The 15,646-nt window shown below is 37.8% G+C and overlaps 1 protein-coding gene across 1 annotated transcript in view; it reads left to right on the forward strand.

The window, feature by feature from the left end:
- GFRAL (GDNF family receptor alpha like) overlaps positions 1 to 14,737 on the forward strand; it is a 27,134-nt gene extending 12,397 nt beyond the window's left edge. The window contains exons 5-9 of the mRNA XM_009879839.1: positions 394 to 721; positions 2,769 to 3,028; positions 6,063 to 6,161; positions 12,628 to 12,709; positions 14,570 to 14,737. Coding sequence (XP_009878141.1) covers positions 394 to 721; positions 2,769 to 3,028; positions 6,063 to 6,161; positions 12,628 to 12,709; positions 14,570 to 14,627 — 827 coding nt within the window. The 3' untranslated portion in view covers positions 14,628 to 14,737. The remainder of the gene's footprint in view (positions 1 to 393; positions 722 to 2,768; positions 3,029 to 6,062; positions 6,162 to 12,627; positions 12,710 to 14,569) is intronic.
- The last annotated feature ends 909 nt before the right edge of the window (positions 14,738 to 15,646 follow it).

Consider the following 15,646-nt stretch of genomic DNA (forward strand, 5'->3'; position numbering starts at 1 on the left):
GAAAGAATTATCAAGATCTTTTTGGAAGGTTTATAGCATAGGCTAGAAATATACAAACTACCTTTAAAAGCAGAGAAATGCCATTTATATTCTCTTCTCCATTACTTATTACATGGCCTAGAATAAGACTGCCACTAGCAGACTGCCAGGGGCAGAAACTTGCAGAAGAGTTGCTTATAAGGGCTAAGCAGTGGAAGGGAGAAGTAAGAGGATCACACAATGACCTTAAAAGAGGCAAAGATGCAAAAGCTGGATCAGTTTTTGGGAGTCAAACTTGGTTTTCATGGGAATGTTGCAGGCAGACATGGGAATGTTGCAGGCAGGATGACTACCAATCATCACTTGAAAAAGGTTTTCTTGTAATTTCATTTTAAAAACTGTTATTCTTTTTAGCATACACAGCAAACAGAACCTGTTTGGATGTGAACAAGGAGTGTGTTGAAGATGAAGTATGTAACAAACAGTTGTCCCTGTACCTTAAGGTTTGCTCCGTAAGTAAGAAGTGCAATATGGAAGAATGTCAAGCAGCCATAAGGTTCTTCTATCAAAACATGCCTTTTGAAGTTGCCCAAATGATGACATTTTGTGATTGCATCCAGCCTGATGAATCGTGCCACAGAGCCAAAGAACTTCTCCATGGCAAGCCCTGTGCAGTTACTGCAGTTCCAACCCCATCATGTCTGAATGTAATCCACATGTGTGAAGAGAATGAATTGTGCAGGTGAGAAGAAAGATTTTGCCCAGTAATGTGCTTTTGAATCATGATTTGATCAAACCATGTTTATATATATGCTATATATCTCATCTATAACAAAATTATTTTCTGCAGTGTGTCTACTGTATATCATCACTTGTGTTTGACATCTTCACAGACATCTGCATCAGCTGTGGTAATTCCACGAGTAATTCCACCAGTAAACAGAAAAGGTTCATTTTCAGAAAGGTCTGGAATCTAGTGTAGGTTTTTCTTCTGCCTGTTTCATGATGCTTAACACCATTTCTGCTGAACAAACTATGTCGTTGCATATTTTCATTACCACTTTCTTCAGATCACACCTGCCAGTCTCCACCTTTGCCCTCTAGCAGTTTGCACAAATTGTGCAGCAGACCAGACGAAGTTTGTTTGGTTAAAGTAATTACCTCTTCCTCCGCAGAGTCTGACCCTTTGTACCCAACAGTCGTATGGCCAATTTGGCCGGTTCAGAAAACTTGTCTTATTCTTTTTGTCTCAAGCATACTGATATTTGAAAAAAGCTGCCCTGAAACATGCACAGACCACCAAACTAATGAAGAATAACATGTTTTTCAGATTTTATTTTATTTTTAGAAAACACGCAACATGATTAGCCCATATTCACAGTTCTACTTAATTGCCACTGTTTGAGGACGGTCAATTGGTCCACCTTGGTTTTCAGTGTAGTCACCAGTTCCCTTGCGGATTAGACCTGAATTTTACCTCAAAGCTCTGCTCAAATTAACCTTCAGTCAACAAAGCAAAAGCCCAAGAGAGGCTTTCAGTTCTGTGCCCGCTATTCAGTTTGACATCAGTGGGAATTGCCCCTTTTTATGTCAAGAAGAATTGGGCTACAAATGTATGTCTGTGTTTGTGCATGTGTATACATGTAATATCGTAATGGAGACTTGCTGAATTACCCATTATTTTGGGAACATTAATGTTTCCTGGAGCTGGCAATCAGTGGATATAATTAGCAAAATTAGTCTGTGAATGATGGCTAGCCATATCTATAAATCAGGAGGTGAATAGAAATAATTCCGTTAGCACAAAGGTGGCATCTGCTTTGAAACCTTCGCTTATTGTAATGAAAATATTTACAACAATGGCCTAGCTGGTATTGTAACAGTTCATGCTTTTCCATGTGACTTGCTTGCAACAGTCTCACAATATCAACAGTAAATTAATAACCTAATTTTATAAATAAGGAAAAAATATTTTAATATTTTTAATGTACAATATACAATAGTTTACCTTTATTGTCCCCTAACATTTAATGTAAGTGTAATGTAAATTGGTTTCTAATTAATATCTGCAGATCTCTGAGTTAACTTTTAATAGATGTTTTCTATTGTCATACATTGTGCACTAAAGACCAATTCTATTCTAAGAGCAAACAAACCAAAATCATTTGAGATTATTGATCTGGGAAACAAGTTAATTCTCCTGGTAATTTATCTCTGCTATCAATTCATCTGTAGGGTCAACTGCATTACTTCTAATTTTTCCTGAGCCTTGGCCATTTTCTCTTTTGTTAACATTCTGGGGAGGAGGGGTTGGCATTGGATATAGATATTTTTTATGTGAAACTAGTTGAATACTCATTCTTCCTTTACACTGCCCAACAAACTGATCCACTAGAACAGCACCTAGTGTGGTTTCATTGTGATGACTGAACTAATCCTTCTATCCACATTTCTTCTCTGATGATCTGAGGCTGTTGGTATTCACATTGGTTTTTACTGAACCCTGGAAAAATCTCCCCAGGTGCTGATTAGAAGTGCAGTTGCTTTTGCTCAAAAACTTCTTCAGCAAAACCAAGTTTTTCCTCAAATTACAATTTTGCAGATTTCACTCAAACCAATTAGGTGCAAATCAGAGCAGAATTTAGGCCAGCTATCATTGAATATTTTGATTTTTAAGGCTTAAGTGGTATCTTGGGAATACAGTCTCTTTTTGTGATGATCCTTAAATGCCTTTTTTCTGAAATCACAGTGTTTTTAAACTGTCATTCTATACTTTTTTTTTTCACCAGGAAAAAATACACAGCTTTTTGGTCAAAGTGTTGGAGACACGTGACAAAAGAATGCTACGATGATGAAGCTTGTCTTGAAACTTTAATCAAGGATGACATGCCCTGTTCTGCAAACGCTGATTGCAAAGAAGCCTACGTTAGCAACTGGGGCACGATGCTGCGCGTGGAGTGTACCTGCCAGAATTTGCCTCCCGCAGAGCAGTCGTTGTGCGAGCTCTTCCATCACATGCTTCACAGCAAATCCTGCTTCAGTGAGTTACGTGAGTAACACATAAAACTTTAAAGAATAATTAGTTTTAAAGAGTATTAAAATTCTGACTTACACCAAATCTTTACTATATCTTTGGTACTAATGATTTCAGCGAGATTTTTTTTAATCCGAATCAAAATGCAAATTCCCCACAGTTTGTTCTTGTGGTTTGGGGAAATATATCTGTAGTAAATCAATAAAATTGACTATATGTCTCGTTACATGAATTTGCTGGAATAACAATAAAAGAATAATTTCTGGGGTCTATACCATTACGCAGATTAGAAAACTCCAAAGCCTTCCTCTCATTGGCTTAATGTTGTACTTCGATACACTGTTTTTACAAATAACATGACATATTATGCTGTTTTTTCTTTCTTTTCTTCTTGGAGTCTAACTATTAGCAGAGCTTACACACATTTAGCAACAGACTTCATTCCACAGAAAATAACTGCAATGGTTTAAATAGGACCTCTCAAAGAAAAAGCTGCTGTGAATGAAGGCTTCGGGATTTGGCCTTGAGTAAAAACACTGGGGATAACTCAGATAAAATGTATATGCTTTCTCAGAACCAGTAAAGCCATTCATGTGCTAAATCAGCTACTTATTTTTGTTAAATATGAAAAGCCTTGCCAAGGCTTTGTTTAAGAGAGAATTATTAGTGCAATGAAGGGCAATATGGGAGCAGATATTAATGTTTTAGTCTGAATTAGGAGTGTGCCTTTGAAGCAAATCCCCTGTTTGTCCCCACATATTGTGCTGTGGGCCACATCACAGGGGCGTTGCTGGTCTCCTGTAGCCTAAAACTGAACCCAAAGGTTCACCTGCCACCTCTGCAACACTCCAGCTGCATCCAGGCACCCGGTCCATGGCCCAGATTAAAGACCAAAGTACCCCCTTCTCTTCAAATCTCTGATCTATCATACCAGCTATTTCGCTATATAAATCCTCTTAGGATGTACTACTCGCTAGTTCATCATACCCTATGGTAGTCATCTTCTATATGCAATTATATATATTGTCAACCTAGCTTGAGAGAGATAACAATGAAAAGCAATGACTATTTCATAGTTCTGTCTGATGGACTGCCTTTTAACTACATGTATTAATTGCATGTATGCATTTCATCAAATGAATTAACTAATTTTTAGTTTTAGTGGCCAAAATGTTACCGTTGATAAGGGTATCACTTCTTGTCACTCAAAGTCTACCCAGAAATTACAATCAAGTTGCTGAAACACTGCCCTTAAGCTTAGTTAATCACTACTAAAATTCAGACTCTGAGAAAAGATTAAAAATCATATAACAACTTCCCTGGAAAAGTGATACCATAACACACTTAGATCTGAGACTACTGGCGGTGATTTTTCTGATGAATGTTATTTGTTTGCTTGCTTTATGTCTGCATTTAATGGTCCAAATGAGGGATCACATCATTGTGTTAGTTATTCTTTACCTACAAAGCAAAAAGATGACCCTCATGTCACAATAATCAAATAATTGCTCGTGAGCTTTTGCCATTCCCCGAAGCAGTCTCAGGATAAAATGTTGTGGGTTTTTTGTGATGGAAACTTCCCTAACCTAATTGGGATTCAAGAACAGAAGCTTGCTTGCTCCTGTGGTGCAATGAATGTTAAAACCAGTTAAAACCAGTTAGTTAAAACCAGTCTGGGGATCCAGGGCCTTTGGCTGACTAAAGGCTTGGCCCCTACTCCACAGAATGTTTGCAGAGTGTTGTGAATCTTGCTTTTGTTTTTTCTAGATGCCTAGTCGTAATGCAGCTACACTGAAGAGAGGGAAGATTATGGGTTCGATTGTAAGGCACAGTGCTAAATGCCGTCATCTACATGGCAGTTTAGAGAAGTGGAGTGAGTGCTCTGTTGCAGACCCCATCCAACCCCTTCTGCTAACTCATTCATCTGACCTCAGTGTGAACTTTGGATAACTTTCACTCTTGCAGTGATGATGATTTTAACACTGAAGTCTTTCTGAATAGACAAATACCCAGGGCTAGCAAAAAGGATCTTTGCCTCTAGAACTGGTGTGAGCAGACCCTCAAGTGGTGTTTACCACCACCATCACATCTTCCTACTCTTGTATGGTACTGCCTTTCTACAAGCGTTTGCTCTTGGGGCTGTGCTTACAGGATTAAAGCTTGCTGCAGACCCAATAAAAGGCAAGAACTGTGAATAACCGGCTGCTATATGAGACAGAAGTACAGTGTGGATAAGTGCCAATGTAGGATCAGTGTCACGATAGGAATAAGCAAAAATGCCAGTGACAGAAAGGAAAAAGTTAATTTTCCAAAATATTTCAACTCTGGGTTGTACTTTTGGATCTCAGAGAAGTAGTACATTAGAGGAAGATTTAGTCCATTGCCATTTAGACAATGTTCCAGGCTGCAGACATGAGCCTTTGTCATATTGGTTTCATTCCTCTAGGGAATAAAATTTTCTCAGCTTGCAGTTCGTGTGAGTGACTGCGCATAGTCTTGTATGGCTTAGCCTCTTGCTCTGTAAACTATGCTACCTGGGTAAACCTTTTGCTTTTCATTTCAACAGAAGATGTATATTTTCAGATACATTCATGAAATTATGCCCACTAAGAGGACAGGCCATTGTGAAAGAGTTAATTGAGGTCTAGCAATTTGTTTGGAGAATAAGCTCTGCCTTTTGGAAATTACTTCAAACTACTACCCATTTCCCATCACTTCTATATGGGCTTGGTGGGCCCAATTCTTTTGGTGGGCCTATTTTTAAAATAGTTTATGTGAAAAGAGAATTTACATTATTTTGAGGCAGAGAACATTTTTAAAGCATGCTTGTCCCCCATAAGACAAACTGCAGGGGACGTTTAACTGAGATGACACAGGAAGAACTGTCATTCACTCATTCACTTGGTTCATCGAGTATCAGTAAGCAATATTTTTAAGTAGCTGCCTTTATAAAGTCTGTTACTCTTATGAAAATACCAAATATCAATATTCACTTAAATTACTATTTTTAAGTAATATTTTGAATGGATATTTTCTTTCCAATATTCAGGTCAAATTTCCATTAAGAAGAAAGGTTTTCACTGGGTAAATACAGAAATGCCAGGAGAAAAGCTTTCCAGAGCACAGCTCCATTCTTCTTCAATTAATGGTGAGTTTGGGCTAACCACTCCATGATTTTTACAGAAGTACTCTTGAAATTTCCCTCATGTATCATAGGGAAGACTAAAGGTTGAGTCCCTTGGATGGGTTCAGGCAAATGTGCTCTACCTGTTGCTCCCCCGTTCAACATAATGTGGAAAAAATCTCTCTACCTGTTTGGCTTAGCTTATATAACCACCAAATAAAGATAATGAGACTGAACCAATTTCTCTGACAAGTGGTTTTGAAATAGACGTCTCACAATCACTATGTTATAATTGGGGAAAATTAAGCTATTAAGCCTGCCAGAGCCTGCCTCTCTGTGCAGTCATTAGAGAGTAGTAGTCATAATGTGTAATACAAATTAGTAGCTTTGATGTCACACCTACTTCTCTCCTAGCTCGCTTGACTTTTTGTGCCATAGTAGTTACAGCAACGAAATTAGGAAGCCACAGTAAGCCATCTGAGAAGGGGCTTGTGTTACACTCCGTCAGACTTTACCTTCTCAGGCAACGCAACTGCAGATCACAATATCCCATGGGTTGAAGAGATGCATCTGGTTTTATTCCATGCATTTACAGTAAGCAATTAAGTGACATAAAGTTAAAGGATATTGAATTAATATACAAAATTTTCTCATGCTTGAAATACTATTAATTTTATATATCCTCTTGAAGGACCCAATTACAGAGTGAGGACACTAAAGAGCTTAATGCACCAATATCAACTCTAATGAGAATGACCTGTTCTACCTTGTGTAGGACAGATTACAATATTCCAGACATTAATACAAATTAGTTCCCAGAACTGTTCATACTGAACACCTTTAACAGTGAAAAAATATTTCAAGCTCTGCAAGCAGTACAAAATGCAGGGACTTCTATCACCTCCATCCTTCAGCTATTGCTGAAGTGGGCAACCTGGCATGTATAAAACTGGATTCATGGAATTGGATTCCTGGGACCTGTGTGTGAATAATTAAGAATTCAGCTGTAATTTTAGCATTAAAATTACTTAAGAATCATGCATGCCAGCCAAGTGCTCTGTGTTGCTGGAGAAAAAAGTCAGGGACACTCAGAGGAAGATTAATCCCACCTTTTCAGACTGTCTTTGTGGGAAGTGTTGGCTTCTTTCCCTCCCTACAGAGGGAGCCTGAATCTCTAGATGGAACCAGGCTTTCATGGTTAAATAGTGCAAGTTATAATGCAAGAAATCCTGGTCTAAGTGAGAAAAAGTAAAATATGAGCTATGTCACCCCTGTGACTACTTCTAACTACAGACCCTTTCAGTGGGTAAAATGTATCATATATTTCCCTCAGAGATTCAGATAAATATTCGCAAAAAGCAACCTGCACCCAGTTACTTCTGTTTGCATTGAAGTCTGAATACTTTCCAAAAAGCTGTCCTTGAACTCTTAACAGAATTTTGGATGGCCTTAGAAAAATAAAAGGAATGCTGACCAGCCTAAACCATACAATAAAACATTCCTTCTGTTGGAGCTGTCATGTACACTAGATGGGAACACTCTAAGCTATAAACGTCTCATAGGAAGCCAGGTCAAGCAGAAGAATCTGATTCAGGATATCTACCTGATGATAAAAACCATATTGCAAATTGTTTCATAAATCCCTCTGCCAAAAATCTAACCCTGTATCCTAGATTCATGTGCTAGTAAATGCGCATTACTCAGCCTGCAAAGGGAGCTATCATCTTTACAAAATATTTATCTTTACTGAAATTAAATCCCAAGAAGAATCTCAGAGTGCAGAGGCAAAACCGTTAACTTGTCAAATATGGCCTCTTGTGTGTGTGAAGATATTTGAAGATATTTGCTTCTTGGCTATTTTCTGCTTGGAAAGCAGGAGATACAGTTTGCTGATGTCTTGTCCCTACATCAAAATCTCAGAAGAATCTTTTAGTTAGTTTGTCATTGAAAGACACAAGGATGTCTTTCACCAATTCAAACTAATGATCATCTAGAGATGAACGTGTTCAGAAGAAACTCGGTATTTCTTCAACTTTTTCTTAATTTGATAATTCAAAAAAACACTTGCTGTTCAAAAAATAGTAATATTTCTCCATTCTATTCAGTGCCATTGCAAATGATGCCATTGGATAAGATTGGTTGTAATAAAAATAATCTTTCGTAATAAAAATAATCTTTCATAATAAATAATAAATCTAAACATATATACATATATTTATATATATGCAAAAAAAATATAACGCAGTTCAGTTGGAAGAATATTATTCCAACTTTTGGTGTAACCATATGATAACAGGATCCTGTAAAAATCTTGACTGGATTTACACTCATTCACATACCCAGGAGAGCACTGGCCAACCCAGTTGTCTGTGGGCTGATACAACCCTGTTAACAAGATGTGATGTGGGCAGAGTCCCAACCATATAAAAGTTAATGAGACTTCTGCTGTAAGCTTAGATGGGGCCAGAATTTTATGTCATTTTGGAAACAACATCAAAAAGTGATAAATCAAACAAAAAATCTCCAAACTTCAAAAATGTTGTTATTGCCTCCCTAGTTATGCACTTTCAGCCTGGTTTTGACTTTATCCTATGCGAATTATCTCCATGATTTTACAGATCCACATAATTTAAAAGATTGCTTCCCACACTTTAATTTGAAAAATGATTCGTGTGTGAAGATAAGCAGTTACTTTCATCACCATAGAGCTTTGGAGCTGAAGTATTTTTTGGCTGGAAAAGAAAACTAGAAACGCAGAACTCTTATCCTGTTCTTGTGAGATACAATAAAATTGGTCTTGACCCAAAACTGTTGAAATTAATCTCATTTTGTCTTAAATTGTAGAGTTATCATATATTTCCTACTGAGGAGTTTTGCCACGCTGAGAATCTAGATAAACAAGTAATTGGCAGGGTTTATCTATAATTATACCAGCTGCTGTGGGAACTGAGATTAGTTCAGCTCCACTGACTTTAATTTGTAAGGTATGAAACATTGTCAATCTGATTGTTTTATAAATGTAGCAAAAAGCCTATGACAAGCTGCGGGTAGCCAAGAAACCACTGAGCACCAGCCGGAATTAATCTCTCTGATGAATATTCAGAGTCATTTCACTGTGTATACATAAGCAGGTAGATTTACACAAGAGTGTAATCCCACTAATTGTTCCAGCTGCTGAGCCCGTAGCTATCCTCTACCGAACTTCATTACTGGAAATGTCCATATGTCTGTGTAGGGAGCTCCAGCTAGTGCTTCAGTGGTACCTGCAGCACCAGTTATTGTGTCCCTGAGGTTTGCAGCCCATCCGAGGAAGGGCAAGACATGCATCACGCAGCCGCAGTGGCCCTGCTATAAACCTGCCCCAAGGTGAGAAGGTCCACAAGCTTCTCATGACTCCAGGCCACCTCCACACGTCGTGGTTTAGGCCTCAAACCAGGACACCGCAGGACAGAACAACTCTCCCAACACCTCGCAGCCCTTCCCATTGCAGTGGAAATTACTGCCCTCCACTTTTGTCAATTGACTCTCTACAGGACCGAGCTGAAACATCTTGTGTTTTAGCCACCTCCTATTATAAGTCTTTAGACATCGCGTGTGCCTTTCTTTCTCCATGGTACATGCAGATATTTGTATCCCTTTCTCCATCTAGTCAGTAAACCCAAACAAGGTTTGCTCTTCTGCACCTCAGATGAAGAGAATTGCTGAAATAGGGACAGCTGTTTCTTCGAAGAGTAATAACATAGACACACTATGTACACTACATTTTTTACCATTTCTGCTAAGAATAGGAAATTATTCTAACTTGTAATCATGTTTTCAATGACTGTGATGGAGCTATCTGCTTTCCAGAGCCGGCTGGACAGTTGGGCTCAATGATCTTAAAGGTCTTTTCCAACCTAAATGACTCTACGATTCTGCAATTCTATGATTCCTGTGAACTGTGAATGGGCACACAGCGTGAGACCTACGGTTGTTTACTGATCTGTAACTACAAATGTGCCTAATTTCAGTCAGTGTTTTTATTGTTCATTTAGGGCACTGTTTTTAAGCCTTAACTTGCTGTTAGTTAGATGATGTTCAGATGATCAATACCATGTATACAGAGATCAAAATGGGATAATACAGCCTGTTACATCATACAGGAATTGACATGGATTCTGGTAGTTTTCATGGACAGTACTCAGGATGAAAAGAGACAAAATTTCCTATCTATATTTCTTAACTTCCCTAGCACTATTTCACATTTCGAGAACTGATTGGATGTAGTTTAATAGTGAAAATTTCTATAAAATATCATTTGGATTTTTAAACAAGAGCAGAGAGCCTACCAGGAAACACACACCCCAGCAACATTTTTAAGGGAAGATGAATAAGCACATTCAAGTAGTTAAACCACAAAGAATATATAAAATGAAGAGTTAGCGCTTCAGCCACAAAATTGTGCCCTCTCCTAGCCTTACAGATTCCCTTCGTTCTCAGAAGGTAGGAGAAAATATGTAGCTTCTAGCACGATCTCATCATTAACATCTTTCTTGTATTCCCCATAGAACTAAATAATATTATGATCAACATATTTTTTTACCAGCAATTACTTCACCAAAAATATAGCACTTTATAGGATTTTGACAAAAAATTGGATTTTTTTATTCCTGAGTGTTTTGCTTTATGAAAATGAAGCACTTTTTCCAATTTTTAAAAGACAAATATTACAATGTTTTGGAGAAATTATATTAGCCCACTTTTAAACATCCATGACTGTTGCTTCTAATAATTTCCCTAGTCTTGTGGTAAGCGATGTACTTTTAAAACTTCTTTTTTTGCCTCAAATATGTGTGAATGTCTCTTTCCACTTCAAAAAAAGCAGGAAACTTTTGCCCCTACAACTACTTCTGCGTTCTAAAAAGTTTTTAAAAATGACTAAGTGTACAATTAAGATTCAGAAACTGCAAAAAAACCCTAAAAATTATTCTTTTCCGAACACTCATCATCTTAAAGAAATGTTGTAACTTGAGAGAAGGACCAACTGATGATCTATTTTTTATTGTCTGATATTAGTAGTCCTGCACTGAGACTAAGATAGACCTCACCTCTCTTCCTTCAAAAATTCGCCACGTTAAATATCTGTCAGTAGCTTGCTGCATGAAGTGGTATGTTCATTCTGTGCAACTTGTGAGAGTTCAATCATTGCTTTCATTTTTCTTCTATTGGAAAACTTGACTTTTTGATAGCTTTTTGAGAAAAAGTGAGTGTCATCCTGAAATAAAACGCAGGCAGGTCCAACCCCTGGCTCAGCTCTTGTCCATTTCTTGCCTCGTTGTAGAATATATATTCACTTTCTCTTACTGGAGCTGCTCCAGTGTCCATACCGCCTGTGTTTGTATTACACTATACAGCTGTTGCATGAATGTAGTGTATACAGAAACGTCTGTGTATGCACAAACACACAAACAAACAGAACGTATAATAACTGGTACCTGATTCAGAGACCAGAATTTGGCCTTCTCACAGCCCAGATAAGTGGCCCAGTGATGGGACTGGGACTCCATCTCTTCCACAGTGAATGTTTCACTGACTATGTAAGGCGGAGCAGCTTGGGAACAGCTAAAGCCCTCTGCAATTGAGTTCCCATATAAACAAAAACTTATTTAACTGTATAACATGACAGAATCAGTGCTACAGGAAAGTAATAGAAAGATCCCATGTTTTATGCTTGAGTCTCTGGATTTGAGTCCTTTTGTTGAGTCATCTAACCTCCGCACCTCTCCATCCCAGGTTCAGGGCTTATGTTACATTCTCAACTGAAATTTTTCCATCAGAATATTTGATCAAAACCAATGGAAACATTCCTTCAGGAAAAAATAAGTTCCTCTTTATTTGGAAAACAAAAGTTGAAACAACTCCCAGTTTTTCAACAGTTGGAATTTTTAGCACGTAAAGCTGCCTAAGTGACTTTTTGGTGAGAAGCCTAAGAGAAAGAGGAAACTCCATGGGCACGGGGCCCAGAAACACACTCTTAGATCCCATTTTACATTAATTTGATTCTAGATCAAGTATTGCTGCGCACTGCAATTATGGTAATATGCAAAAAAAGAAAAGAGGTCTAATAGGTAGGTAAGAACCAGGTCTCCTCTGATACACAGAATAAAATTAACAGCTTAAAATCAATGGGGAGAATACTCCAAAACACAAATCAGAGTAACAAGCTGTTCCCCTGGTAAAGAGTAAAAGGTAGTGCTACACATACGAAGTGCTATTGGAGCTGGTATTTACTAAAAGGAGTCTGAAAATGATTCTGCACCAACTGGTGACAGAAGAGTTATTCCTACCATTGGCATACCATCTAGGTCTTTTTCCTCCTTTTAATTACTTATGTCAGAATCGATAGCTAATTTATCTTACATACGTATGCATTCCAATTCAGATTTCAAATCTGATTCTTATTACTGAAGAAGTAAATATTTCGTGTCTGCTTTGTGTTTTTTACTCATAGGTGAAACAATCTACGTTATTGCCTATTCCTCCTGCATAGTTCTCATCCTAGGAATAGTCCTGTTGACTCTCCTAAAGATCAGGTAATTTGATAGGGATATTAATCATTGGTTTTAGGAAATTGGAAAAGCAGAAAATAAAATGTTTTGGCTTAGTTAAGAGGTTGGCACTGTGATTGTCTTTAAAAACAGTCCAGCATGCCCCAGTGATGGAAAGAACTGACATTGCGGGTGTCAGCAGTGAAATACGATGCGTATCTACAATGCCCTCCATTCATGCAGAGATCCCAGGCTTCAGGAGGTTTCATTTCCTGTCCCATGGCAGGGGAAGGTGAAATCTGAATTCAAGAATTCTGCAAGGCTACCTTCCCAGCCTTGTAGCAGGCAGAGGTAACGCAGAAAGGAAATGAGAATATTCAGCATTATAACATATTTAGAAACCAAACCGTGAATGCTGCTATTGTAGTTAATATTCTTGCCAAATGCCATTTTTGCTGATAGGATTCTGTAAACATTCCCCCCCACACAGTATGAGAAACTGCCCATACACCAGCGCTTGGTAAGAAAACAGAAATGTGCATTCACTTAGTCAAATGAACATGGCCTTCTCTTAAATGATACATTTTCTTGGACCAAATTAAATGGCCAGATTTCAAGAATTACACTGTCAGATGATAGGTAACAGAACATGATGTAGCAGGAGCTATATATAGTGGGAGGGATATTGAGTCAAATTTCATTATTAAATTCAGAGGCAGATCAAAGAGGAATCATGCAGAAAAATGCAAAAGGCAAGTCAAGGATATATGGGAACAGAGGCTTTCTCTTTAGATTTGCAGTTACAGGAATATCAGCACATAAATAAAACTCAGATTTAAAGAATACAGGGGATGGAAGAAAGAACAGTACATTAATAATGGTGAAGGGAATTATTTTATACCACAGTGTTCATCATAAAAAGAGGGGAATTTTGCCACTGATTTCAATTAAGCCAAAGTTCAAACCAAAAGCTGTATAGTTTATTGTTAAATACATGCACATTCTTTGTTTTCAGAGCCTGCAGAACAAAACATGAGTCGAGAAGTCCCTCGCCAGACCATTCTTCTGAAACATTTATGGTCCATTATAAAAGTCACAGATGAACTGCTCGGTTGCTTATGCTTTTTAAGGCTATTCTTGAAAGCCAGCCTGTTGTACATATGCGATAATAAAATATATATTAGAAAAACGACTATAAATTATGGAATTTTGCAGTTAAGCATACAAAAGATTTTTATATTTATTAACACATATTAAACCTTTCACAAGCTAAAAAAAAAAAAAAAAAGTAGAACTCTACTCTCTCATTTGTGTAGATTCATAGATCTGTCCTGAGCTGCACATTTCTTGTATCTTTAGATGTCCGTGGCAATGGTATAAATGCCGTATCAGCACAAATCTGCCTAGCAGCGGCAGTCTTTGAAACCCACCCTTCCGATCTGAACTCATCTGGTGGAAAGGGAAAAAATCCACTCAGAAACATTTTAGAGAGCTGTTAAGAAGTACATATGTGGTAATTTTGTACACTGGGTTCCCAAATACCTAATGCCATATTTGTAAGTCAGCGGTCACAGATAGGCTGCCTGTAGTGTGATGGTGGAGCACTTGGTGGGGTAGGAGGAGATCAGGATTACAACCATTTTCAGTTTGAAAATGAATTAAACTCTGACTGAGCTAGTGCTTTGACGCCAGAATGTTGTTGCTGAAACTGGTTATTCTCGCTCCTCCTTCAAGAAGAAATGAGTTAGCCCTTCCAATTCAAATACAGTAATTTTAGAAAGCATTTTCTGGTCTGAGTGCCCCTTGGAGAGCCCCACTTGCCTGCGGCTGATGTGACGAGCCTGCTTCTCAAGACAGAAGTTACGACCCATCTCACTATCTGTGTTTCCTATTCATTGTCTCTAGGCAATACCCGAAGTGCCTAATTCTCTCCGTGCACTGTACTGGGAGTCACGGTCCCTAACACACCACTCTGGATCCCACTTTCTGGCTATGAGCTCTGGATTTCTCCCCATAGCTGAGCTGTTTTACTAGATTTAAGCTTCCATTTACTAGCAATTTGTTGTCTTTGTTGTATCTTTGCAACGATCTGGTTCTGGTCAGCACAGGTTAATCAACTGGGATTTCTTATACAAGAGTAACATATATTCTTATACAACCATTACCATGAGTAGCATATGAATTGTCTTGTTATGATAGCAACTGATGAATTAATTTTATTTTGAATTTGATCAATTTGAATTTTGTCTGAATTCCCACTAAGTGTAACTCACACAACAAACAGCATCAGGAATGAAATACCAGTTCCACTGAATTCAGTTCCAGTTTTGACCATGACTGATTCAGGATCTAGGGCTGGAAATTTATGGTGTGATCAGAAGATGTGATCTTTGCTCTTCAATGTGACTTTTGCTTCTGGCTTTGGTGATTGTGAAGTGATTCAGTGTGTGAGCAAAATCTCAGGTGTGCAATCCTGTTGGGGAGAGATTAGAGCTTTTTAACAATTATTGCAACATGCATTTCCTCTTTCTTTAGGATCTGCATAAAACCAAAAACTCATTCTTGTTTTGCAATCAAATACTATTTCATTACTAAATCAGCCTTTGGACAAAAATACAACAGAAAAGTAGAAAGTTGGTTAGTTCATTAATCAAAACAATCTCCTTTATTAGTCCAGCAATTTGCGGCATTTAGTTTACCTCCCATCAAGTAAGTATCTTGACAGTAGCATATTAATATTCTCCATCTTAAAAACATAAAGAGGGAAAAGTTCAAACTGGAAATACTGCTGAGAATATGTTCTCATCAGTGCTGGATAAAAACATTTCTTTATATAGGAAATGTACTTATGAAGTGAACCCTGTGTTGGTTTTCAGTCTGATGTCAAAAAACAATGATGCAATGCTGAACCCTCTGTGTCACAAAATTTGAAGAAATCCATTTATATTCCGACTTAACTAAACCTCAATCATAAAAACATCT

Source organism: Charadrius vociferus, unplaced genomic scaffold, assembly GCF_000708025.1.
Source record: "Charadrius vociferus isolate BGI_N301 unplaced genomic scaffold, ASM70802v2 scaffold342, whole genome shotgun sequence".
In the NCBI taxonomy this organism is placed as follows: domain Eukaryota; kingdom Metazoa; phylum Chordata; class Aves; order Charadriiformes; family Charadriidae; genus Charadrius; species Charadrius vociferus.